The 27,473-nt window shown below is 39.8% G+C and overlaps 1 protein-coding gene across 5 annotated transcripts in view; it reads left to right on the top strand.

Moving 5' to 3' along the window:
* TEC (tec protein tyrosine kinase) overlaps positions 1-27,473 on the top strand; it is a 160,947-nt gene that overhangs the window by 104,258 nt on the left and 29,216 nt on the right. For 4 of the 5 annotated variants that reach the window (XR_004350023.1, XR_004350022.1, XM_032632693.1 and 1 more), the window contains exons 4-14: positions 130-211; positions 872-1,000; positions 3,278-3,324; positions 4,512-4,687; positions 8,367-8,432; positions 13,301-13,355; positions 17,573-17,652; positions 18,840-18,973; positions 22,263-22,337; positions 23,084-23,255; positions 23,377-23,593. Coding sequence is in view for 3 of the 5 variants with exons in the window: in XM_032632693.1 (XP_032488584.1) it covers positions 130-211; positions 872-1,000; positions 3,278-3,324; positions 4,512-4,687; positions 8,367-8,432; positions 13,301-13,355; positions 17,573-17,652; positions 18,840-18,973; positions 22,263-22,337; positions 23,084-23,255; positions 23,377-23,593 (1,233 nt within the window). In the remaining 2 variants the exon portion in view is untranslated. The remainder of the gene's footprint in view (positions 1-129; positions 212-871; positions 1,001-3,277; positions 3,325-4,511; positions 4,688-8,366; positions 8,433-13,300; positions 13,356-17,572; positions 17,653-18,839; positions 18,974-22,262; positions 22,338-23,083; positions 23,256-23,376; positions 23,594-27,473) is intronic. The other variant, XM_032632694.1, reaches the window with a different exon arrangement.

Here is a 27,473-nt window from a genome sequence, read left to right as displayed (position 1 = left end):
GGAAGTAATCGACTTTTGGTCAGTCATTTCAGAATCCTTTATTGATGCCTGTGGTGCCAAGGGCTCTGTGCTAGGCAAGATGCTGTGTCTAAGCTTTTCTCACCTGTTCCATCTTTTGTCTTATTTCAGGTTGTGCATGATGCCAACACACTTTACATTTTTGCACCTAGTGCACAAAGCAGGGACCGGTGGGTGAAGAAGTTAAAAGAAGGTAAAACTCATATAATGAAATATTAATCTGTACATAATTTCAGAATATAACATTGTTGTCACTAAGACAGAGATACGGCTAGTGTATCTTGCATTTATAATCTTTTAATCTACAATAAGTGTTTCTCCAAGAACATTCTCTGTTACTGTAAGTGACACATGTTGAAGTTAACTTCCTTTTTTATAATCTGGTTCCTTCTAGTGGCATATACATAGTTTTTAAGAAGAACATGCTTTCATTTAATGTGTAGTACATTTGGAGGTGACTAAGCACTGGGCTCTTATGGTAACAGGATTTGGTATTGTCTAAGAAATTGCCTATGTAGTCAACATTTGATGTGGATGAATTGACTTGTATGTAAAGTATATTAATCAGTGATTTGACCTGCATAATCCTCATCGCTTTTTCTGCAGAACAGAATGGTGGGGGGCTGACTTTTGTGTTTATCCATCACGTTGTAGCAGAGGTCACTTCTGTTAACAAGGGTGCCTCACCAAAAAAAGTGGTGAAAGAGAACTCTATGGATTTTCTGAATGCTGGATTATATGTTATGAAGGTTTCCTCATAATAAACGTAGTATTTGAGAAAGAATGATCAACCGGAAACATTCTGTTATCTCTGTACATTTCACTCATCATTTAATGTGTCTATGAATTACAGAAATACAGAACAACAATAATATTATGATTAAATATCATCCTAAATTTTGGGCAGACGGAAGTTATCAGTGTTGCAGACAAACTGAAAAACTAGCGCCTGGATGTGAAAGATATAATCTGTTTGAAAGTAGTAAGTATTAATTTTATTCTGTAGTTATATTGTGCTCAGGATGTACATACTGTTGGTATTATTGGGAGAAAGTGACATGATTTTGATGTTGGTTAAATATGGCCTTCACACTTTCTAGCACGGTGTAAACATAGTGTAGGTGTATTTTTGTAAGAATACTTTTATTTAGTGAGCAGTAGGACCATCTCATGGAATCAGAAGGTCTGTTTTGGGGAGTTTTTTGTTTTTTTTTTTGGCGGTATGCGGGCCTCTCACTGTTGTGGTCTCTCCCGTTGCGGAGCACAGGCTCAGGACGCGCAGGCTTAGTGGCCATGGCTCACGGGCCCAGCTGCTCCGTGGCATGCGGGATCTTCCCGGACCGGGGCACGAACCCGCTTCCCCTGCATTGGCAGGCGGACTCTCAACCACTGCACCACCAGGGAAGCCCTGTTTTGGGAGTTTTTATCACAATATGAAAGCCTACTAAACATGACTCTGTTAAAAACTGTGAGCCTAATGTAGCACCATCAGCAGCTTTTCTCTTCTCTTTTTTTTAAGCTTTACTGAGGTATAATTAACAAAATTATTTAAATTTTACGATGAGATGACTGGATATACTTATGTATCCATTGGAAAGGGTTCCTCCCATTGAGTTAATAAACACATCCATCACCTTGCATGTTTACCTTTGTGTGTGTGTGTGTGTGTGTGTGTGTGTGTGTGTGTGTGTAAAAACATTTAAGTTCTACTCTCTTGGTAAACTTCAGTTATACACTACAGTGCTGTCAACTAGTCATCATGTTATACATTAGATCCTCAGACCTTATTTATCTTTTTTTCTTGCTCTCTATATATTTTAATTGAGTTGTAATTAACATACCTTATTCATCTTATAACTGAAAGCTTGTACCCTTTTACTAGCATCTCTATTTCCTCCACCCCCCATCCCCTGGCAACCATTTTTCTACTCTCTATTTCTATGAGTTTGACTTTTTTTTTTTTTAAGCTTCCCCATGTAAGTGATACCATGTGGCATTTGTCCTTCTTGGTCTGGCTTATTTCACTTACCATAATGCCCTCCAACTTTATCCATGTTGTCACAAATGATAGGATTTCCTTCTTTTTCCAAGGCTGAATAATATTCCATTCTCTCTCTATATATGCCACATTTTCTTTATCTAGTCATCTGTTGATGGATGCTTAGGTTGTTTCTATATCTTGGCTATCGTGAATAATGCTACCGTGAACATGGGAGTGCAGATATCTCTTTAAGGTATTGATTTTGTTTCTTTTGTGTATATACCCAGAAGTGGGATTGCTGGATCATATGGTAGTTGTATTTTTAATTTTGGGGGGAACCTCTATATTATTTTACATAGTGGCTGCATCAATTTACATTCCCACCAGCAGTGCACAAGCATCCCGTTTTCTCTACAACCTTACCAGCATTTGTTATCATGTGTGGTTTTTATAATTGCTATCCTAATATGTATAAGGTGGTATCTTATTGTGGTTTGACTTGCATTTCCCTAATGATTAGTTATGTCGAGCACCTTTTAAGGTACCTATTGGCCATTTGTATGTCTTCTTTAAAAAAAAGTGTCTGGGGCTTCCCTGGTGGCGCAGTGGTCGAGAGTCTGCCTGCCGATGCAGGGGACACGGGTTCGTGCCCCAGTCCGGGAAGATCCCATATGCCGTGGAGCAGCTGGGCCCGTGAGCCATGACCGCTGAGCCTGTGTGTCCGGAGCCTGTGCTCCGCAACGGGAGAGGACACAACAGTGAGAGGCCCGCATACCGCAAAAAAAAAAAATAAATAATAAAAAAAAATTTAAAAAGTGTCTGTTTAGGTCCTTTGTCCACTTTTAATTGAGTTATTATTATTATTTGTTTTAACTATTGAGTTGTGTGAATTCCATGTATATTTTGGATGTTAACCCCTCCTCAGATATGTGGGATGAAAATATTTTCTCCCCTTCTGTTGGTTGCCTTTTCATTTTGTTGATGGTTTCCTTTGCTGAGCAGAAGCTTTTTGGTTCTGATGTAGTCCCATTTGTTTACAGTGAACAAGGCATGGCCCCAATCCCTGTGGCATTTATAGTCTGTTCAAGAAGGCAGAAATACAAACCGGCTTTAATAGCATTTTAAAAAATCTGTTCTAAAATAGTATTACAAGCAAAATGCACCAGAGTGAGGGAGTCTGAGTGGACTTCTTGTTATGGGTTCATTTTTACTTTTCTTTAAAACTATCAATCATTGGTGGATGGCATTTTGACCTGTTTTTGTCATTGTCATTTTCAGGTATAAAAAAAGCACTACCTCGAGCACCAGCACCAGAAACAAAGAAGGTAAGCTGGTCTTTAATGTTTGGAAACATTTGCAGTTTATTAAGTATGTTTATGTTCATTCCTGTGATGCTGCTCCCTGCAAGGATCACATTGGAAATGGATAGACTATGGCTCACTTGACTTTTTTTTTTTTTTTTTTGGTGTCGAATAATGTCAATTTAATTGTATCAGATATTACCATCTGGCATTCTGCCTGTATTTTGGCTTTGAGAATTATACAAGAGGTGTGGGACTTTAAAGGAATATTTCAGTCTTGAGACCACAGTATTATGACAAAGGAGTGACTGTGAATAGTGGAGTAGGGTAGAAAACACATGTACTTTGAACTCACGGGGAGCCTGATCCAGCATGAATCTGATATGAGTGACTTTGGGTGGGATACTTCAGCCATTGTTTCCTCAGTTGTAAAATGGAAATTATATACTCTACTTCATGGGATTAGTATTAAGAATAAATGAGAATGCAGGTGAACTTATTTACAAAACAGAAACAGACTCACAGATGTAGAAAACAAACTTATGGTTACCAGAGGGGGAGGGGGATAAATTAGGAGTTTGGGATTAGCAGATACAAACTACTATATATAAAACAGATAAACAGCAAGGTCCTACTGTATAGCACAGGGAACTATATTCAATAACCTGTGATACACCATAATGAAAAACAATATGTAAAAGAATATATACTGAATCACTTGGCCATACATGAGAAACTAACACATTGTAAATCAACTATACTTCAATTAAAAAGAAATGAGAAACAGTATGCTAGCTAGGTACTAAGAGTGTGCCTTGCACACAGCAGGCACAAAGCAGTGCAGATTCCTTTGAGTGGGAGGAGACCTGACAGAAGTAGTTCTGCTTTTCCCCACTGCAGGCCATTAAATGGTGGGTCTGCCTTTAGTCCTGCTGGTTTCTACTCACGTTACCCTTGCCTCTCCCTGGAAAGCTAGTCCTGACACTGAGCAGAAGCTGTTTGATGTTTAAAGACAGCTTTTGCCCTTGTCCTAAATTCTGAAGCCCATGAGAGGTCCAGTAGCATCGATATCATCGGACTCATGGTGCGGGTTCACCAGATTATCTAAAGCAGACTTTATACTGTGGGGACGTGCGCATTGCTTGGTGTTTTACTGCACACCCAGTTTCAAACAGAAGACTAAACTTTTATATGTTACCTCCTTTTCTTAGCGAAGGCCTCCCCCACCGATTCCACCTGAAGAAGAAGGTAATAGTGAAGAAATAGTTGTAGCCATGTATGATTTCCAAGCGACAGAAGCACATGATCTCAGATTAGAGAGAGGCCAGGAGTATATCATATTGGAAAAGAATGATGTTCATTGGTGGAAAGCAAGAGATAAATATGGGTAGGTATTCCCTCTCTGTGGATGATACACAGTGGGTGGCTGGGAGTGAAATACTGAGTGAGAAGAGGATAACCTGTAACTGTTATGTAATGAGGCTAGTTCAGCGGCCATAAATGAAAATATATGTTATTACTTTGCAGTAACACAATGTATTCTTAGTAGTGACTCCATAAATATAAATGAATCAACCACTCCTTTCCAGAAATTAGAATCCATTACACTGGTCTCTTTCTCATCCATTATATGTCTAATTGGATTGTTTGCTCTTGGGGGAAATTACATTTTAGGTCCCTTCTCCCCGCACCCCACTCCCAAGGTAAAGTAATCTTAGATTTGTCTAAGAGAGAGAGAATGTGTATATGTGTGTGTGTGTGTGTGTGTGTCTTTCTGTCTATATGTATGTGCATATGGGTCTATGTCTAAAATACATTCAAGAAATTTAAAAACAAACATTATTTATACAAAATAATTTAGGATTTAAAGAGAATAGTCCTTTCAATCTTATTATTGGTAAATAATGGGTAAATGTGGATAAACATAGGGGATGAGTCTTTGGCTTCATTAAGAAAGCTCTGTATCCTATGCTTACCTCTGAAATATAATCCTGTTTATATTCTGAGTTCCTGTGGATAGGAAGATGAGGACTTTTTTGTCCTGGTTAGAGCATGTCCTCCCTCCAAGTCTGCTTTCTCACCTCCTGTCCCACCCCCAGTTCTAGTTCTCTGTTCCTCAGGTCACTTCTGGAGAAGCAGTGGAAGCCTCTGGGTTGGGCAGGGTCCGTGTCTTCTGCTCACTTCTCAGCAGTGGTAGATCTCCTGAGTGCTGGTTTGCTGTGCATTATTACCTTTTTGGAAACCTTTTAATCTATGTTTACAAGAAGGTCATCACTGCTTTATTTTGCCAAACACTGTAGAAGATGGATTTTTATTTTTTATTATAGACATTTTCAGATATCCAAAAAGTACATAATAGTATAATGGAGCCTCTTGTCACTTGACTTCAGAAATTACCAACATTTGGCCAGTCTTGATTTTAAAATCTTCCCAACTGTTTTTTCTCAAGTGTTTAAAACTAAATTCAAATCATCATGTCATTTCACCCCTAAATCTAACTGCTAAAGATGTTTTTAAACAACTGCTGTGTCATTATCATACTTAATAATAAGGTAAAAAACATCATCTGTAGGCTTTCCTGCAACATTTTCAGGACTAGAAGAAGCATACAAATAAAAGCCCAGATATCATATGTTTAAATATTTAGAAGTTATAAGTCAAGCTAACAAACTGGTAAATAAGATATAACTTATCCTCCAGCTTGACAAACATACCTTCAAAATGACAAGGAAGGCAAGGTTTGGATTGGAGTTCCATGCCGGAACGTGATAGTGCACAGAGAGCCAGCTCCCTGAGGTGTCTCCCTTCTCTCTTCCCTTCTGCCCTGGGCTCCATCTCACATGTACCATGTGAATCTCCCAGCCGTACATCCAAACTCTGTCCACATGGTTTGCAAAAGCCACCCCCCAACTTGGTCACTCCTTGGACCTGGGCTGGAGTGAGTGCACACAATCAGCATCATTTGCTTTTCAAAGGACGAAACCCATTGGGAAGGCCCACGTAGGGCCTGGTAGTGGGCAGAGAATTCTGGGGCCCTAGTTACGCGGATGATGGTCCAGAGGAGGGCTGAGGGATCATGGGCTTTAGCATCCTCTCGAAAGTGTGAGGTCAGAGCAGGGACCCTCTGGCCCAGGTCTAAGGATAGTACCAACTCTGTAATTCTGGTTTCCCTTGATTAGCTCTAATCTGTATTTTACAGTTTAATCAAGGTTAAAACAAGGTCCACACATTGCATTTTGGCTGACAGGTCTCACGTCTTTCTTTTATTCTGTAACAATCCCTAGCCTTTTTTTTTTTTTTCTCATTTTTGATTTATTGATAAAACCAGGTTATTTTCTCTATGAAATGAGCCACAATCTAGATTAAGCTGTTTGCTTCCACATGGTGTCATTTAATATGTATCTGTGTCCTGTATATCTGGTTGTTCCGCTTCTGATGATGCCAGGATTACTCGTTGGTTCAGGTGTCAACATTATTCCTCTATCACAAAGTTCTTTATCAGTGTTTCACCTGATGGTTTTGGCATCCATTGGTGATTATTGCTTAGATCCATTAGGGATAGCAAAATGGTGATTTTTCTAATTCTGTCATTCCATCTGCATGTATTAAATCTCTAAAGAAGAACTGCCTCATGAACCAGTTCATTTAGTTCATGCAGGAAAGGCCAGATACATTTTGGATTCTTATCTTTTACCAACTTTTCAGAAATAATGAGTTGATGACCAAGCTTCCTCTGTTGATAGCAATGGTAACCAGTAATGTTTTGTGTTATTATAGATGCTTATATATTTGGTTTCAGTCTATTGCAGTCATTATTCTTTTTACTTGAATTGTCCCGTCGTGGGTCAGTGGTAGCTGTTTTTGATTGAGGACGCTTTGAGTCTTTCTCAGCTACCCTGCTTTCTGAATAAACTAAAATAGCTCAAGTTCATCTTGTATTTTTCCTGGCCAAACCTGCAGTTTGCCATTTCCCCAAGGAGTTCTGGCTCCTTGTAGTAAGAAGCAATATTTAGAGACAACAGTTGGCGTGCTTGGATTCTAATTGCCGCTGGACTGTTGTTGCTTCTAGGCCTTTCTCAGTGCAACAGAGCTACATATATGCACTGGTGTGTGTGTGTGTGTGTGTGTGTGCGTTTGTGTGTTATGAGTTCTTACTAATAGTTCAAATTCAAGTTTAAGATTACAAAGTTTTTACTCAACTTAGAAATTTTATACATTTATCTCTTTTATGTTGAAATTCTTGGCTCTAACCGAGATTTTACTTGCTATGATTGCTCCTTAAACTGTAATGTGCATAGGAGATAGGCGTCATCTGGGGTAAAATCAAAGATTCCATGGGCCTACATAGGCCTTCTCAGTTCAGATCTCTTGGGGTATGACCCAGGAATTGGCTTTTTTTCTTTTGGTTGTGCACCATGCGCCTTGCAGGATCTCAGTTCCCCGATCAGGGATCGAACCCGCACCCAGTGCATTGGAAGCACAGAGCCTTTAACCACTGGATCGCCAGGGAAGTCCCAGAATTTGCCTTTTTAACAAGTGACCTGATGATACCGATGTAGATGTCAGGCATGACCCTCTGTGAAACAATGCACTACACAGACTGTTGAGGTATTGGAGTGATGGGTGTTTTTATCCAACACTTCAACTTTTCTGAAGTAGTGGTTTCGTTAAAACATCCCAAGGAATTGTGACTTCAAAAGAAGCATCACGGAATATTAGGAAGGGCTCTGAAACTAGTCACAAGTTCAGAATTCAACTTATGGCCCCGTTGCTGCCTAGCTTTGAGACCTTGAGAAAGTCTCTCAACCTTTCTAAGCCTTAGTTTCCCCACCAAAAAGTGGGTACAGTAATGCCTGCCTACCTCAGAATTTTTGTAAGGATCAAATGAGGAAGTCCTTTGTAAAGCATCAAATACTATAGCTATATTTACTTACTGGGGGTCAGCTGGTCTTTCTTATAAGCTTTAGGCAGTTTTATACTTTATTCCGGAAAGGCAATAATTTTTCTTTTAGTACTCTCTCAGTAAAATAATTTCAGTTTATCTAAAGTATTTTTCTTATTTCTAGGAGTGAAGGATATATCCCAAGTAATTACGTGACAGGAAAGAAATCAAACAACTTAGATCAGTATGAGTAAGTAAAAGGTTATTTTGTGAATGTGGAGGACTAGAAACTGTTCTTATTTTCCTAATTATGTAAGACATTTTGGAGATTAATGGTTATCTTTCATTATCTTTAGAAGGATGTACTAACTTAACTCAGTTGTCTAGGATGGTAAATAGACGTTGTGAGAATTAGTTTCTATAATACACTTTACCTGAAGGTACTATGTGTGAATAGAATTACAGAAGTGAATATAGTTGAATTGATTTTAAACAAATCATAGCTTTAGCTGACCTTGAAATACAGCTTATTGTTCATTCATTCAAGAAATCAAAATACAGTTTCCCCGAGTGACCTTTAAAAAAACATTTGATTGTTTCTTTTTTCTAATTATAATAACAATATGTGATTATTGTTTTAAAATTCTTTGAAAATATGAAAAATGTTAGTAAGAGAAATTATTCAGAAATCAACTAGAGTTGGCCTCTGTCAACGTTCATATATTTCCTTTCAATCTTTAGAATCATGCTGTATATACTGTTTTATATCCTGTTTAATTCACTTAATAGTATGAGTGTATTTCCTCATGCCATTAAATGTACTTCGAAAACATTTTAATAATTGCATTATATTTCATTCAGTCGTGAATTCTTCAAATGTTTACTGAGACCTTAGTGTGTATCAGGCACTGTGTGAGGCCTTAAGGGGTACAACCAGACATACGGCACGTGGATGTGCAATAATTTATATAATCATTTCCTTATTTGTGTGGCATTATGTTGTTTAGGCATCTTTATGTAAAAATACTGGGATACCTCTTCCTGCTTATTGTCTTAAACTAGATCTCTAAAAATCTACATACTGAGCTAAAGGCTAGTTATGAACGTCTTAAGACTCCTAATCATGCTGTCAAATTACTTTTCAGAGAAACAATGGGCTGCTGTTTATATGCTCACTAGCAGCGCATGGCCAGGTTTTAGTGAGAGGCTCATATATACCAAATACATATGAGCCTTTTGTGGTCATTCTGAGGGAGTGTATTGATGCTTCATTCACTTCTTTAAAAACAACACTGTCACCACCACCACCACCACCACAAAGCTGTTTCCTCTGTCCATGTTACTTCCTGTAATGTGAGTGTACCTTAAAAGTCTACAAAAGGATTAACAGATTCAAAAGTCCTAGCACTCGGTGGTGTGACCCCTCAAAGTTGTTTTAGAAGTAGGTAAGGGTATAAAAAGCATGTAACTAAAAAAAAAAAAAGTTGTTTTAGAAGTAGGTAAGGGTATAAAAAGCATGTAACTAAAATAGTGGTTTTGTTCTTGAATAAATTTTAGGAAAATAGAGTAAATCCTTAGAATTAGGGAAGATACTAAAAGGTAAAAACTTGGACCTGATTTTAAAGGCATCTGACTGAGAAGTAACTGGTGATTTCAGGAGGAATGTGCTTGGAAACCAGATAACCCTTATCTAAATGGGAGAACTCCCCTTATGACTCATGGGATTACAAATAAGGGTTTTAGGAAGTTTATGATTCATTGCCATGCAATTTTTGGGTGCCTGACTCCACCTCGGCATGACCGAGTGAACTTGCCGTGGGAGTCCCCTCAGCCAGCTGCCCAGGGACTGGGGATTCCATGTGGCGTGGTGCCAGCCCTGACTGGATGAGAAAGGAAAAACCGGTTCTCGGTGCTGACAGTCACTCCTGCTGTCTTTCCACTCCACTGTTTGTGTTAGATTTTGCTAAAGCCCATCCTGTAACACGTCTTAAATGTCTCCAGGGTTAAAAAGCCTTTTGCCAGCTGCTGAATCAAGAGCCCTTCTGCTGTTTGTTTGCAGGCAGGAGGCGTCCAGGCAATAACTGTCCACTGGGCTGGGCCCAGGACTGGCAGCCTGCAGCTCCCAGGGCCGTCAGTACCCTAGTTCCCACCCTCACACCCAGGTCCCGGCTGGGGGAGGACAGGACCATCGGAAGTGCTGCAGGAAAGAAACTGGGCTTGTTGTGGTCAGTAAGATGTTCTTGATGGAAGCATGCTAAAGGAGGAAGGTGACAGGAATGCAAGGTCCCTTAGAACAGGAAAAGTCTAGGACAAGGCTTTGCGTGGGTGATCCAGGAGGCAAGGGCCAAAGTGAGAACCGGCAGAGATTATATAGCTCATTGGTTGGTTGGTTGGTTGTTTTCAATTTTTTGTTAGTTTATACCTGTTGCCTCCATTTTCTAATTTACCCAACCCACCCTCTCCAAGAAGCTTGGCCAGGATCCATCCTTTCCAGAAGGTTGTCCCCAAAGCTGCTTTCCCCTCTATTCAGACAGCACTATGAAGTCCTGTCCCTCTGGAGTGTTTGAAGTGACTAGCCAATCTGAAACCCTCATTCCCATGAGGGTTTTGATATCTAAGAATGGAATGACAAGTTACTTACAAATCCTGGGCGTTCTTTCTAGAAGTATATAGTTCCTTCGTCAGGGGACGCTAACTAACCTCCAACAGGCATTTCTGTGCGGGCTCGTGGGCGACGCATGCGGGCTGGCGTCTGGGCGGCAGCTCTCCAGCTCACCACGTGTGCATCGTTCTTCCCGACAGGATGCCTTCAGCAGAGCCACTCTTGTCTTTCCCTCCTTGCCTGGTGATAGGTATCATGGAAGAGGAAGAGAAGCCACAAAGAACCGTTAGGAAATACTCACCACGAGATGAGTCATCTTTTTTTTTTTTTTTTTTTTTTTTTTTTTTTTTGCGATACGCGGGCCTCTCACTGTTGTGGCCTCTCCCGTTGCGGAGCACAGGCTCCGGACGCGCAGGCTCAGCGGCCATGGCTCACGGGCCCAGCCGCTCCGCGGCATGTGGGATCCTCCCGGACCGGGGCACGAACCCGTGTCCCCTGCATCGGCAGGGGGACTCTCAACCACTGCGCCACCAGGGAAGCCCGATGACTCATCTTTCGATTTGTTCATCACTCCTTCCTCCTTTCCTTCCTTCAACGTACCCTTCAGGGTCTGAGTTTATATCCTAGGGAGGAAAACATCCTTTCTGGGGAAACTGCAAATACCATACAAATGACGACTTAGAATAGGATTTGTGCTGTGGGCTTTTTTTTCTTTCCTTATTTCTTTTATCCCTTCCCGGGAGCTTGAATATACCAAGTGAGGAAAGGACCTTTTTCTTTCTCTGAGTATCTTATATCAAATTTCTCTTGAGAGCCACAATCTAGCTTTACTGATTTCTTGCATCTGAATGTGAGCCTGAGCCTCCATCACTTACTCTCACTGTGAAGATGTGGGCTTGGATCTCCTGTGATTAATAAAGAGAATTTTGTTTTTTCAATCTTTCAGGTCCTGCTGGTTTATAATGCATAATGAGAGCTGCAGCTACCTTTTCTAATTAACTTTTATGGTTGTTTTTGGTATCCTGACAAATATTTCTCCTATCAGTGGGAAAGCTTTAGGGATAGAATCCATTCTGTTCTCCTCATTTATTTTATCCCTCAGTTGCATTCAGAAATTGATCAGAATTTAAATTTGTAATTTTGTTGAACTTGGTCTCAGGTCATAAAGTGGGGTCCACAACAATGAGATCTTAATACCCACAATTCTGAGGCCTGGTTAATCACTTCAGGCTCCACATAAAATAACAGTTTTTGGCTTGTGTTGAGATTATAATTTGTGTTTGTCCCCTCCAACTGCATGAAAGAATCCAGACCAAAAATGATCTTGTATTTTTTTCTTTGTATTTTTCCCTTCCTCAGTCAGGGAAGGCCTTTGTATCGGCTTGTCTCGGGGTGTTTGCTGGGACAAAAGCAGGTGCTGTTTCTTTTATAAAAGGCTGAGGCAGTGGTGGAAACTTCACGGGTTTAGAGGGGCCAAGCTGGTTTCATAACATTGGAATCCTTGGGAAATAGGACTGGATGGAGGATTCTCTGCCCACTAAAGTCCATCTAGAACAAACAACACAACACAAAACAAAAATCCAAGTTTAAAGCTGACAGTCTGAGTTCATCTTCTTTGGCCAACTTGCTCATAATCCCCTGGAGAGCATGGGCTAGGGGAAGCAGGGAGAGGGGAGTACCTCTGAGGATGAGGTGGGAGATGGCAGTATCCATCTTTCCTTAGGAAAGATTTCTCAAAGGTTAAGCAAGGGCACCCATATGCAGGGGCTTGGCACAGAGTGGTGGAAGGGCAGGTGCCACTGCTTGGCCCTGGTGGGATTCCTACAGTAGACCTTTGGAGGGCTGCCAGGGATCGGGGCTGTGCTGGAACCAGTAAGTCTGGAAGACCCAGGAGGCCTGCTCTTCTGTTTTGCTCTGTTTCTTTCAATACTTTGGACCTTCGTGAAATTTGTGGGGGAGGCTTCATGATGATTGGAGATGAAATCTACTGCCTGTTGGGGGCTTGGGATTAGATTTAATTGGAATCCAAGACAATAACGTGGTGACATTTCCTGCGTATTTGAGTCAGTGGAGTAAAATTCATTCTTGCTATTATTATAATAGTTAAAAATTGGAAATGATTTTTATGTTAAATAATGAAGAATCGCTTAAATAAATGATGGTGCATCCAGACCGTGATGCACAGGACTACATTGCTTTGCAAAGGTGTGTATCGTATACCGTTATATGAAAGATTCAGGTTCTGGTATAGCAAGTGTAGCTTGACCTCACTTTAATACAGAAAATAAGAATGTTGGCATACATATGTGTCTTCATAAAAATACAGGTAGAAAAAGTCTGCATGTATGTGTATCCAAATGTTACTAGTGGTTGTCTATATTATTGAGATTATGAATGAGGCCTTGTTCTTATTATTTGTTATTGATGAGTAATATTATCAATACCTTGCTAATCCTAAAAAGAAAAAAGAACAATTCTAAAAACCTGAGGCCTTAAACATACCTTTTTCTCTTCAGATGGTATTGCAGAAATATGAATAGAAGCAAAGCAGAGCAACTCCTTAGAAGTGAAGTAAGTGTTTGTACTTGTCTTGTGGGTTTGGTTTCAGCACAAAATCAATTGTAATGAATCCCTGATTAGTAATTCCACCTATCTCTGTTTCTAAAGCCCAAAAAATACTATGGCGTAAGTACAAGTTTTGGTTTTTTGAAATCATTTAAAAGTGAAGACTGCTCTTTTAGTTTCCGGGGACTGCTGTAACAAAGTACCACAGACTGAGTGGCTTAAACAGCACAAGTTTGTTGTTTCATGGACCTAGAGGTTAGAAGCCTGCAGTCCAGATGTCAGTGGGCGTGGCTCCTTCTGGGGGCTGCGAGGGAGGGATCTGTCCCAGGCTCCTCTCCTTTTCTCCCCATGGTTCTTCCCTCTATGCATGCCTGGCTCTGTGTCCAAATTTCCCTTTTATAAGGACTCCAGTCATATAGGATTAGCCCCCCACCCCACCCCATGACCTCATTTTCACTTGATTCCCTCTGTAAATCTCCACAGAAGGTCACATTCTGAAGTTACCAGGGGTTAGAACTCCAAAGTATGTTTTTTGAGGGGGAAAGAATTAAACTGTTAACAATAGGTAATAGCTATACATGGGCAACATTTCTTTACTGTTTCTTACTGATTTATCATTTGCTACCTTGATATTAGTACTTAACATGTGTTTTTCCTTTTTGCTTGAAGTTCTTTGTTTTAAAATAGTTTACATCAGTGTTACGTGCTATCTTTTTTTAAATTTTTTTTTACATGCTATCTTTTATAAATTAAGTTTTAACACAATATTTAGTTGCCTTAAGAAATGTGCTAAAATTCTTACAAAGAATTTTACAAAGAAATCTTACAAAGAATTTAAATTCTTACAAAGAAATAAAGTGGAAGGATGAAATCTACTGTAGAGGAAACTAAGTGGACTTAATGAGGAGACAACCTGAGTCTAGCTGTGACTTTTCTCGTGTTTTTTGCATCTGTAAGACAGAGAGGTTGGATTAGAAGATGACCTCTGCAGTTCTCTGCATTTATGATCTAATTATTCTATTTAGTAATTGCTCCCAGTCTTTTTTTTTTTCTTACCTCTTTATTGGAGTATAATTGCTTTACAATGGTGTGTTAGTTTCCACTTTACAACAAAGTGAATCAGTTATACATATACATATGTTCCCATATCTCTTCCCTCTTGCATCTCCCTCCCTCCCACCCTCCCCAGCCCACCCCTCCAGGCGGTCACAAAACACTGAGCTGATCTCTCTGTGCTATGCGGCGGCTGCTTTCCATTAGCTATTTTACCTTATGCTTGGTAGTGTATATATGTCCATGCCACTCTCTCGCTTTGTCACAGCTTACCCTTCCCCCTCCCCACATCCTCAAGTCCATTCTCCAGCAGGTCTGCGTCCTTATTCCTTTCTTTCTTTCTTTCTTTTTTTTTTTTTTTTTTTTTTTTTTTTGCGGTACGCGGGCCTCTTACTGTTGTGGCCTCTCCCATTGTGGAGCACAGGCTCCGGATGCGCAGGCTCAGCGGCCATGGCTCATGGGCCCAGCCGCTCCACAGTATGTGGGACCTTCCCGGACCGGGGCACGAACTCGTGTCCCCTGCATCGGCAGGTGGAATCTCAACCACTGCGCCACCAGGGAAGCCCCTTATTCCTGTCTTACCCCTAGGTTCTTCATGACATTTTTTTTCTTAAAAATGTCAGCATATGGTATTTGTCTTTCTCTTTCTGACTTACTTCACTCTGTATGACAGACTCTAGGTCCATCGACCTCACTACAAATAGCTCAACCTCGTTTCTTTTTATGGCTGAGTAATATTCCATTGTATATATGTGCCACATCTTCTTTATCCATTCATCTGTTGATGGACACTTAGGTTGCTTCCATCTCCAGCCTATTGTAAATAGAGCTGCAATGAACATTTTGGTACATGACTCTTTTTGAATTATGATTTTCACAGGGTCTATGCCCAGTAGTGGGATTGCTGGGTCATATGGTAGTTCTATTTGTAGTTTTTTAAGGAACCTCTATACTGTTCTCCATAGTGGCTGTACCAATTCACATTTCCACCAGCAGTGCAAGAGGGTTCCCTTTTCTACAGCATTCCCTCTCCAGCATTCATTGTTTCTAGATTTTTTGATGATGGCCATTCTGAGTGGTGTGAGATGATATCTCATTGTAGTTTTGATTTGCATTTCTCTAATGATTAATGATGTTGAGCATTCTTTCATGTGTTTGTTGGCAGTCTGTATATCTTCTTTGGAGAAATGTCTATTTAGGTCTTCTGCCCATTTTTGGATTGGGTTGTTTGTTTTTTTTGTTATTGAGCTGCATGAGCTGCTTATAAATTTTGGAGATTAATCCTTTGTCAGTTGCTTCATTTGCAAATATTTTCTCCCTTTCTGAGGGTTCCATATCTCTTCCCTCTTGCATCTCCCTCCCTCCCACCCTCCCTATCCCACCCCTCTAGGTGGTCACAAAGCACCGAGCTGATCTCCCTGTACTATGCGGCTGCTTCCCACCAGCTATCTGTTCTACGTTTGGTCGTGTATATATGTCCATGCCACTCTCTCACTTTGTCACAGCTTACCCTTCCCCCTCCCCATATCCTGAAGTCCATTCTCTAGTAGGTCTGTGTCTTTATTCCCGTCTTACCCCTAGGTTCTTCATGACATTTTTTTTTTCTTAGATTCCATATATATGTGTTAGCATACAGTATTTGTCTTTCTCTTTCTGACTTACTTCACTCTGTATTGCAGACTCTAGGTCCATCCACCTCATTACAAATAGCTCAATTTCGTTTCTTTTTATGGCTGAGTAATATTCCATTGTATATATGTGCCACATCTTCTTTACCCATTCATCCGATGATGGACACTTAGGTTGCTTCCGTGTCCTGGCTATTGTAAGTAGAGCTGCAATGAACATTTTGGTACATGACTCTTTTTGAATTATGGTTTTCTCAGGGTATATGCCCAGTATATGCCCAGTTTTCTCAGGGTATAACTTCTTTCTGTAGTTTATGTTACGAGAGCAATAGCAGGTGACTTTGCTTGCTTCAGATGACACGTCACCTCTCCCTGCCCCTCTCCCTCTACATGATTCTTAACATGCCTCCCTGGTGACCTCACAATGAGAGGCAGCTCTAGGGAAGTGGGTAGCTAGAAGGCCTGGCATCCAAATCCTGGCTCTGCTACTTACTAGCTGTTTGAGTTGGGGCAAATGTCCAACTTTTCTGTGCCCCATTTCCTTACCTGTAAAGTAAACAGGCAAGGAGATAACAATAGTACCTACCTCATAGGACTGTTTTGAGGACTGAGTAGATCCACATATTAGAACATATTAAAACAGAGTAAGTGTTCAATAAACATGTTTTATTGATCGATTAACTGTTATAATCATTGTCCCTAATTGTTCTTATGAGATTTATTTGTGGGCCTTTATTTCATTCCATTGTCTTTCCTAGGAATAAGAAGAAAATTTATTTTATTCTGTTAAACACACTTTCATTTTAAAGCAATTTCAGTGCTAGAGATTGACTGTGGCATTATTGGTGGAGAGGTATTTGAGGTTCCTAGCTTCTGTTTCTTGCTCTTAGGCTAAGAACCTGATGAGGATTTAGCTTTTGGTCATTCAGTGTGTTGCTGCCTTTTGGGTTTCTCTGCTTAAGTTGCTTGTGCCTCTGTCTCTCCTTTCATAAAGAGTGATATTTAACATCGATTTCCAGGGGAATTGAGGATTTAAAAAAAAATCTTCCTATAAAGAGCACTGAGGTATTTACAGGAAAAATGCTGTGTGGATAGAAGGTGATATTGAGTCGGGATTCAAGCCTTATAGCAAATATGAAAAATTATGAAATGAAACCCAGGCATTAAGAAATACATTTTTCAGTAACTGTTTCCCCACATGTCCAGGACATAAGGGAATTGCAAAATTTTGTCTGTTAGTTCTGGAAGGGCCCTGAGAGATTGTCTTGTTGAGATGTCTCGAACTAGTGTGTGTGAAGAGTTGTGATAGTGGGGAATTATGAGTGTGCTTTCTTTAATCTCACGGTTCAGTAATGTGAAGTGGAAGGTCACATGGATGGGAGACGGTCACGTGGATGACTTACCTGTTGGTAAGTTGCGCTTCTCCAAAGCAGATTTTCTCGTCAGAGGATAATAATCATAAAATTATAAGATTGGGCTCTTGGATCTTCTCTGTGGCATTGGTATTATTGGATTGAAAAAAATTTTCTTCTTGGATTTTAGGATAAAGAAGGTGGTTTTATGGTAAGAGATTCCAGTCAACCAGGCATGTACACAGTCTCCCTTTATACAAAGTTTGGAGGGTAAGTAATCTCTCTCTCTCTCTCTGCTTAAAATCAGAGTTTTTATATGAAGTTCTTATATAGTGTATATGGATTCCTAATTTTCAGAAAATAAGCTACAATTCAGCATTAAAAAAATCTGAACTTGATTTCTAAAGTCTATACCATTTTTATATTCATATCTAGTAATTTTCCTCATTTTCTATATATATATTTGTTTTGAATGACTACAGAAACTTTAGCAACATTCCACAGATAATTACTTTGCACTGTGCTAGGTACTAAGGATACCACACTGAGCCAAGTAGACACAGACCCAGCCCTCCAGTAGCTTAGCGAGGGCTTCTTTCAGTCAGGCAAACAGGCAGTGATGGTATATGTGAGTGACTGCTATGCAGGGAGGGCAACGTGTGTGTGTGTGTGTGTGTGTGTGTGTGTGTGTGTGTGTGTGTGTTTGTGTGTCGGGGTGGGGGTGGGTGGTACTTAGCCCAGACACATCTGAGTTAGGCATTAACGTTGTCTACTGACATCCAATGTGAGACCTGACGGGTGAGGCAGGCAAAAGTTAGAGAGAGGGAAATGTGTTTCTGACACAGGAAATTGCCTGGACCTGGAAGTGAGCGAGCACTTGGTGAGCTGACAACAGTGTATTGTAGCTGGATTGTAGAATGGAAGGGGCAGGGGGCAGGGAGGAGAGAGAAGCCAGAGAGGTAGAAGTGGAAGACACATCATGTCAATGTCAAGGAGTTTGAACTTTATCTTCACAGCCCCAAGAGTTCTCTGGAAAGGATTTTCAGCAAGCGATGACTCAAGAAGATCTAAGATACCTAAAATAGAATGTGTACATGATTTGTACGTCTAGTTTATTAACTTTTAGAGGTCTTCTGGACATTTGCAACACCAACAGCAGGGACAAAAAGCAGTATCCAGCTAATAGCTATTTTAAGACTTTTAATTGTTGGTAAATGGAGTTTTGGTAAATGTTCTCTTTCACGATCTCATGCAAGGGACCAAGTGTCAGTTATCAGTGACCACTTTATAACTTCCATCTGTTAATTTGAAAGGTGAAGCTAAGAAGAACATGGGGGAAAATAAAATTTGTGTAGAGAATAGAGGGGGCCATATGTAGGGACCCTGGTAGAAAACACCTTAAGGGTGAAGTTACATTATTCCAACTTAGTTCTAACACATTCTGATTTTTGTTACAGAGAAGGTTCATCAGGTTTCAGGCATTATCATATAAAGGAGACAGTGACATCTCCAAAGAAGTATTATCTGGCAGAAAAACATGCTTTTGGTTCAATTCCTGAGATTATTGAATATCATAAGCACAATGCAGCAGGTAAGTGAGCTGTTAAAACCTATTTCAAATATAAAGTAGTGATTAAAATGATTAGACATGGTGATGAATTCTAATTCATAAAGGTTAATTCATAAAGGTTAATTCATAAACCTTGAGCAGGTTTATGTTGTAGTTAATTGTAGAAAGTGATTGATTTAAAATTACTGCCTATTAAGGAAGTGATATACACAAAGAGAAATCAGAAATAATAACTCTAAAGAAGCCCCGTCTTGACCTTAAAACACAAGTTATCCTTATCGTGTGTGGCAAACGTTCACATCTGCCACATACAATACAAGGTCTACATCCTTGGTACTGACAAAGGTTCTTTGCTTGACCCAACTTTAGTCAGGCTCCTGGACCATCTCCTGGGCCCATCTGTACACTTCCTTATAAAATCCAGTTTTGGCAATAACCCTGCTAAGTCACTTTAACCAGAACCCCTTACCCTTGAGATTTGATGTCTAATCACCCTCAATAACTGGTCGGGTTCCTCGCCTTCCACCATCCCCCCGGGTAATGTCTGGGTACCCTGGCTTATTTCAGCAAGAATCTTGTTCCATTAGTTTGGCCAGAACCACTCTAAGCCCTCCCTGCATTGATGTTTCTTTTAGTAATTTTCCATCCACTGATTCCCCACCCTTCTTCTTGGTTGTGAGTTCTCATTTGTCCAGGTTGTGTTCAGAGTCGGGCCCATCTCTCTCCCCCACTTTAAAATCCCATTGCAGTGGTCCTTATACCTATCTTAGTGGTCCTCAATAAAGCCTGCTGGACCATCTTTAAAAGCGTCATTGAATATTTTTTTTTCTTTAACAGTACCAAACTAAAATCCAATGTGTGTCTATGTCGCAGCTGTCACAGAAGCTGCCAGATGAGCAGCTTAGGTTTAGGCCTGTGTTAGAGGCTTCCAAAAACTAGCGTTAAGAATGTCCCAGACACGTCTTCCATCTTCCCAAATCTTTGCTACACTTAACCACCAGAGTGGGAATAAACCAAACATCATAAACAAAACCAGAAACCACATTTGTGCCCTTGGAAGCTCCAGAGGATGAGATTGAAAGATTTCTAGCCTTTGACTTCAAAGATGTAACTGAGCAGGGGTTAGCCAAGTGTCCAGCCCAATCTATGGAAAATTAACTTTTGAAATTTTAACGAAGGCCTTTGCCAAGTTTGTTGCTATTTGTGACTCTCTTCACGTCTCTCAGATAATGATAGGAATGGTTATTGAGATATAATTTACACACCATAAAGTTCACCCACGTGATGTGTACAACTCAGTGGTCTGTAAATTAGTATATTTACAGAGTTGTGCCAAATGTCACCATAATCTGAGGTCATTTTCAGCATCCCCCGTGCATTACCAGTCACCCCTTAACCCCTTCCACCAGTCCTGCCCTAGGCACCCACTAATCTACTTTCTATCTCTATAGATTTGCCTATTCTGGACATTTCATGTAAATGGAATCATACCGTATGCAGTCTGTTCTGACTAGCTTCTTTGAGCATAATATTTTTGACATTCCTCCATGTCGTAGCCTATATAAGTACTCCACTCCTTTTTAACGATGAATAATAATCCATCGTATGGATTTTGTTTATCCATTTTGTATCATTCATCAGTTGATGGACATTGGGGCTGTTTCCACCTTTTGGCCATTATGAGTAATGCTGCTGGAAACATTTGTGTACAAGTTTTTGCATGAAACATGTTTCATTTCTTTTGGGTACTAACCTAGGAATGGATTTGCTGGATCATGTAATAACTCTGTGTTTAACATTTGAGGAACTGATTTCATATCAATTTATCCCCTGAAGAACTTTTTCTTATCTTTTATTCTAGTCTTTTTCAGCATTCACGTTCCCCTATTCCTTTCTTCTTGTTCTTGTGTGAATTGTTACGCTTCACCGTTATCTCAATTCACTCATTCCAGAAACATGTATTAAGTGCCTACTGCATGCCAGGAACTGTGCCGGACGGTAGGGATACTATGGTGAACTAGATGGCTATTGATCTTGTCTCTCCCAGCTCTTACCATCTGGTAGGGGAGACAGAGAAGTACATAACAATATTAAATTACTATGAGATACGCTGTATTAGAAGAAATACATAGTGCTACAGGTGTTTATAGGAGAAATACCTGGGATTTCTTATTTAGTATTGTAAGCAACTTAAGTTAAAGGATTTAAGGTACCTCACCTATTTCCAGTAGTTGTGTTATTCCCAGTCGTTAATATCGTAGAGTCCAGTTTTTATGCTAAGATCACAAACGCTGAGTTATGTCAGGTACATCACTTTAATTTTAGCAGGCTACTGTAATTCCATTTCATAATTCAAATCTCATACTGGAAAAGAACATGAAATAATAATTGATAATAATTGTTGGAAACCTTTGAACATCGTTTAAAGTGTTTGCAAGACACCATGCTAGCATAGTGCCTGACACACACTGCATTTAAAAAAAAAATGTTGAATGAATAAAAACGTATCTTTTAAAAAGATGAAATTGTCGGCTCAGAGAGTAGTGAAACCAAGCAGGACCCTGTGGGGGCCTTCCTGGGTACAGAAGCTCCTCTGCGTTTCCCGTTTTTTGTTTGAAAAAGAGAAAAAAGGCTTTAGTCTCCTAGGCCTTCCGCAAGCTCCAACGAGCAGGCTCAAGCAGTTAATGGTTAGTCACAGGACTCCTAGTTCCTCCTGAAGGGATGTAGATAACAATCTGATGCGTATCTTTGAGTCGCTCTGCAGAAACTAAGACCCCCATCCAGGTGGAGGAGGGTGACTACATGCTGACCACAAGCAGGTAGACCCCAGGCTGGTTGGAACCAGAAGGTTGACGATTGAGATTCCTGAAACATCACCCTGTTACCTACCATCAGCCAATCAGAAGAAGGTCCAGGAGCTGATCACTTGTCTTACTACCCTCTCCCCTAACAATGTCTTTAAAAACCCTTGTCGAAGGCCACTGGGGAGTTGGGGTCTTTTGAGTACAAGCCCCCCGTTCTCCTTGCTTGGCCCTGCAGTAAACCTTTTTCTGCTCCAGGCTCCGACATTTTGGTTTGTTTGGCCTCAGTGTGCATCAGGCACACAGGCTTGGTTTTGACAACAGTAGGATCGTCGTCTTCCTGCCTTCCTTTAGTTTTTGCTAGCATATAGCAGAGGGCTATATGTACACAAAGAAGATGAGCACTAAGTGAATAAATGAATGAATTTTGTAAGTGAGTTTCTAGTTTAGTGCTTTACCATGCAGAATGATTGAGTGAATTCAACTCTAATACTCTTTTTGGTTTCTAGGACTTGTCACAAGGCTGCGGTACCCAGTTAGCACAAAGGGGAAGAACGCACCAACCACTGCAGGATTCAGCTACGGTAACTCCTTTTTTAGTTGCATGGCAAATTTTTCTTGAACCTGTTATCACAAGACCAGTTTAGATGTGTAGAATTCTGCATAGCGGAACTGTTTTTGTATAAGTTTACCGTGTGAGATGTTAGATGATTACACTTATAGCTTTAGTGACCCTAGGTTTTCTGTTTTCATCATTATTCATTATTATTTGGTAGAAAACTGTCCGTCAGTGAAAAATAAGCATTACCATGTTACTTCTAAAATAAATCAAAGCCTTTCCTGCTTCTCACTGGGCTTGGTTGGCTACTCACAGGAAAGTAAAGATGGAGGTAATAGAGAAGACATGCAACTTGATTGTACTACTGGTGAAAGCCTTTTAAACAGGTTACACTCTTTCCAACTTGATGGAATTGAAACAGAAAAAAAAAACTTCAGGGGGAGGAATGGTAAAGGAGGAAGTATTTGTTTAAAAAAGGAAAAAGTACCCTTAACTTTCAAGCTCCATTATTATTAGCCTATTGTGTAGCATCTTCTTGCCTTCTTCAGTTTACTTTGCTTTTACTGTGACAGCTGAGAAGGGGTCCATCCTCCCCAGAGGGAGGAAAGCCACCTTCTGTTGCTTATGGGAAGGTTGCAAGTCTGCTCTGTGTTGGTAATTGTATTACCTTGTAAGTTTTAGATTGACCTTGGTTATAGTTTCTTTGTTTTCCACTGATTCCTACTGTATTCTCCTGATTAAATTTTATCACTTTCCCCCTCTGTCTCACAGAAAAATGGGAGATTAACCCTTCAGAGCTGACCTTTATGAGGGAGTTGGGGAGTGGACTGTTTGGAGTAGTAAGGCTTGGCAAGTGGCGAGCTCAGTACAAAGTAGCCATCAAAGCTATTAGGGAAGGTGCCATGTGTGAGGAAGATTTTATAGAAGAAGCTAAAGTAATGATGTAAGTTTCTACATTTTTTCTGGCTCCCCTTTTTGTATTAAAAAGTGGCCCCTTGCCAGCTAACACCCCTGGTGGTTTCTTTCCCTGCAGTAACTCTGTGTATGCATGACTTCCCTCTCAGGAAACTGACACACCCGAAGTTAGTACAGCTTTATGGTGTATGCACCCAGCAGAAACCCATTTACATCGTTACCGAGTTCATGGAAAAGGGATGCCTTTTGAATTTCCTCCGACAGAGACAAGGCCATTTTAGTAGAGATGTGCTGCTGAGCATGTGTCAAGATGTGTGTGAAGGGATGGAGTACCTGGAGAGAAACAGCTTCATCCACAGAGACCTGGTAATCGCAAACCACCTGCCTTCCCATCACCAGCCGAACTCCTTTGTAATCTGGGTCAGCAAATGAGGAATGACGTGTTCATACCCAAGTTTTGTTCTCAACAATATATCACTGTTACTCTTAAATGTGGTAAATTTAACGTGCCCCATAGTTTTAACAGAAAGATCTTTCTTAAATCTAATGCATGTAGTATATAATTACATAGGTACCTGCTTATTAAATCATACACAATTACATAGGTAATATTTCCAGGTTAGTTACCATGCATTGCATTTGGTCTTCTTAAGAATCCCATGAGATAGCTAATCATAACAGACTTTCTGACCACCATTGTCTTATAGATAAGAAAATTAGCATCAGAGAAGTGAAATGACACGCATATGGTGATAAATGGGAAGTTAAGGGTTGACTCATCCTTTGACTCAGTCCTACGCTGTTTTCCATCTCACACACTAGAAGCTGAAATTGTAACAGAAATCCTTTGGTTCATTTTCTTCACTGGGAAGAGATGGAGTCGACGTCAACTCCAGAAAGTACCAGAAAAAGTAATCTGTTACTGGTTCTAAATTATTGTGCTGGAGACGCTTCTTAATTTTTCCTCTCTCTTACTCTGTCTCCCTCTCTTCTCCACTCATTTTTTCTTTCTCTTTTTCTTCTCTGCCTATTCTTCCCAAATGTGTCTGTTTTCAGTACGTTGGTAGAACCGTTAGTCCCTGTTAAAGTATACAATACTCTATTATTAACTATAGGCATCATGCTATATCTTAGATCCTCAACACTTACCTTGTAACTGAAAGTTGGTACCCTTTGACCAACATCTCCATTTCCCCTAACCCCCCAACCCCTGGCAATCACCAGTATAGTCTTCCTTTCTGTGAGTTCCATTTTTTTTCCCCCTTAGATTCCATATATAAGTGATAGCATATAGTATTTGTCTCTGGTCTGTTTCACTTAACATAGTGTCCTCCAGGTTCGTCCATGTTGTTGCAACTGATGAGATTTCCTTCTTCTTTTTATGGTTGAATACTGTTCCATTCTGTCTGTATATATACACACCACATTGTCTTTCTTCATTCACCCATTGATGGACACTTGGGTTGTTTCCATATCTTGGCTATTGTGAATAATGCTGCTATGAATATGGGAGTGCAGATATTTCTTTAAGGTACTGATTTTGTTTCCTTCAGCTACATACTAGGAAGTGGGACTGCTGGATCATATATATGGTAGTTCTGTTTTTAATTTCTTGAGGAACCTCCATACTGCTTTCCATAGTGGCTATACCAATTTGCATTCCCACCGACAGTATACAAGGGTTCCTCTTTCTCCACCTTTTCTTTTTTCTTTTTTGGTTATTTCTGAGATACACATTTTAAAGTAATAACTAGAATTATGACTTATAACATTATACCAGAACATATAAGATTTTTAGGAATTTCATGTAATGTCAGAAACATTTATATTAACATATGTCCATACAAATAACCCAAAGAAAGTTTAGTATTAGTTGTTTTTTTAATTTCTGAATTTTATTTTTTTATTCAGCAGGTTCTTATTAGTCATCAATTTTATACACATCAGTGTATACATGTCAATCCCAATCACCCAATTCAGCATACCACCACCCCGTGGCTTTCCCCCATTGGTGTCCATACGTTTGTTCTCTACATCTGTGTCTCAACTTCTGCCCTGCAAACTGGTTCATCTGTACCATTTTTCTAGGTTCCACATACATGCATTAATATATGATATTTGTTTTTCTCTTTCTGACTTACTTCACTCTGTATGCCAGTCTCTGGATCCATCCACGTCTCAACAAATGACTCAATTTCGTTCCTTTTAATGGCTGAGTAATATTCCATTGCATATATGTACTAAACTTCTTTATCCATTCGTCTGTCAATGGGCATTTAGGGTGCTTCCATGACCTGGCTATTGTAAATAGTGCTGCAATGAATATTGGGGTGCATGTGTCTTCTTCAATTATGGTTTTCTCTGGGTATATGTCCAGTAGTGGCATTGCTGGATCATGTGGTAATTCTATTTTTAGTTTCTTAAGGAACCTCCATACTGTTCTCCATAGTGGCTGTATCAATTTACATTCCCACCAACAGTGCAGGAGGGTTCCCTTTTCTCCACACCCTCTCTAGCATTTGTTGTTTGTAGATTTTCTGATGATGCCCTTCTAACTAGTGTGAGGTGATACCTCATTGTAGTTTTGATTTGCATTTCTCTAATAATTAGTGATGTTGAGCAGCTTTTCATGTGCTTCTTGGCCATCTGTCTTCTTTGGAGAAATGTCTATTTAGGTCTTCTGCCCATTTTTGGATTGGGTTGTCTGTTTCTCTAGTATTGAGCTGCATGAGCTGTTTATATATTTTGGAGATTAATCCTTTGTCTGTTGATTTGTTTGAAAATATTTTCTCCCATTCTGAGGATTGTCTTTCATCTTGTTTATGGTTTGTTTTGCTGTGCAAAACCTTTTAAGTTTCATTAGGTCCCATTTGTTTATTTTTGGTTTGATTTCCATTACTCTAGGAGGTGGATCAAAAAAGACCTTGCTGGGATTTATGTCAGAGTGTTCTTCCTATGTTTTCCTCAAAGAGTTTTATAGTGTCCAGTCTTACATTTAGGTCTCGAATCCATTTTGAGTTTATTTTTGTGTATGGTGTTAGGGAGTGTTCTTCTTTCATTCTTTTACATGGAGCTGTCCAGTTTTCCCAGCACCACTTATTGAAGAGACTGTCTTTTCTCCATTGTATATCCTTGCCTCCTTTGTCATAGATTAGTTGACCACAGGTGCGTGGGTTTATCTCTGGGCTTTCTATCCTGTTCCATTGATCTATATTTCTGTTTTTTTGCCAGTACCATACTGTCTTGATTACTGTAGCTTTGTAGTATAGTCTGAAGTCAGGGAGTCTGATTCCTCCAGCTCCGTTTTTTTCCCTCAAGACTGCTTTGGCTATTAGGGGTCTTTTGTGTCTCCATACAAATCTTAAGATTTTTTGTTCTAGTTCCATAAAAAATGCCATTGGTAATTTGATAGAGATTGCATTGAATCTGTAGATTGCTTTGACTAGTATAGTCATTTTCACAATATTGATTCTTCCAATCCAAGAACATGGTATATCTCTCCATCTGTTGGTATCATCTTTAATTTCTTTCATCAGTGTCTTATAGTTTTCTGCATACAGGTCTTTTGTCTCCCTAGGTAGGTTTATTCCTAGGCATTTTACTCTTTTTGTTGCAATGGTAAATGGGAGTGTTTCCTTAATTTCTCTTTCAGATTTTTCATCATTAGTGTATAGGAATGCAAGAGATTTCTGTGCATTAATTTTGTATCCTGTGCAACTTTACCAAATTCATTGATTAGCTCTAGTAGTTTTCTGGCGGCATTTTTAGGATTCTCTGTGTATAGTATCATGTCATCTGCAAACAGTGACAGTTTTACTTCTTCTTTTCCAATTTGTATTCCTTTTATTTCTTTTTCTTCTCTGATTGCCGTGGCTAGGACTTCCAAAACTATGTTGAATAATAGAGGTGAGAGTGGACATCCTTGTCTTGTTCCTGATCTTAGAGGAAAGGCTTTCAGTTTTTCACCATTGAGAATGATGTTTGCTGTGGGTTTGTCATATATGGCCTTTATTATGTTGAGGTAGGTTCCCTCTATGCCCACTTTCTGGAGACTTTTTTATCATAAGTGGGTGTTGAATTTTGTCAAAAGCTTTTTCTGCATGTATTGAGATGATCATATGGTTTTTCTTCTTCAATTTGTTAATATGGTGTATCACATGGATTGATTTGCATATATTGAAGAATCCTTGCATCCCTGAGATAAATCCCACTTGATCATGGTGTATGATCCTTTTAATGTGTTGCT

Source organism: Phocoena sinus, chromosome 5 (assembly GCF_008692025.1).
Source record: "Phocoena sinus isolate mPhoSin1 chromosome 5, mPhoSin1.pri, whole genome shotgun sequence".
NCBI classification, from domain to species: domain Eukaryota; kingdom Metazoa; phylum Chordata; class Mammalia; order Artiodactyla; family Phocoenidae; genus Phocoena; species Phocoena sinus.
Note: the sequence above shows the minus strand (reverse complement) of the source record. Positions and strands in the feature narration are given on the sequence as shown.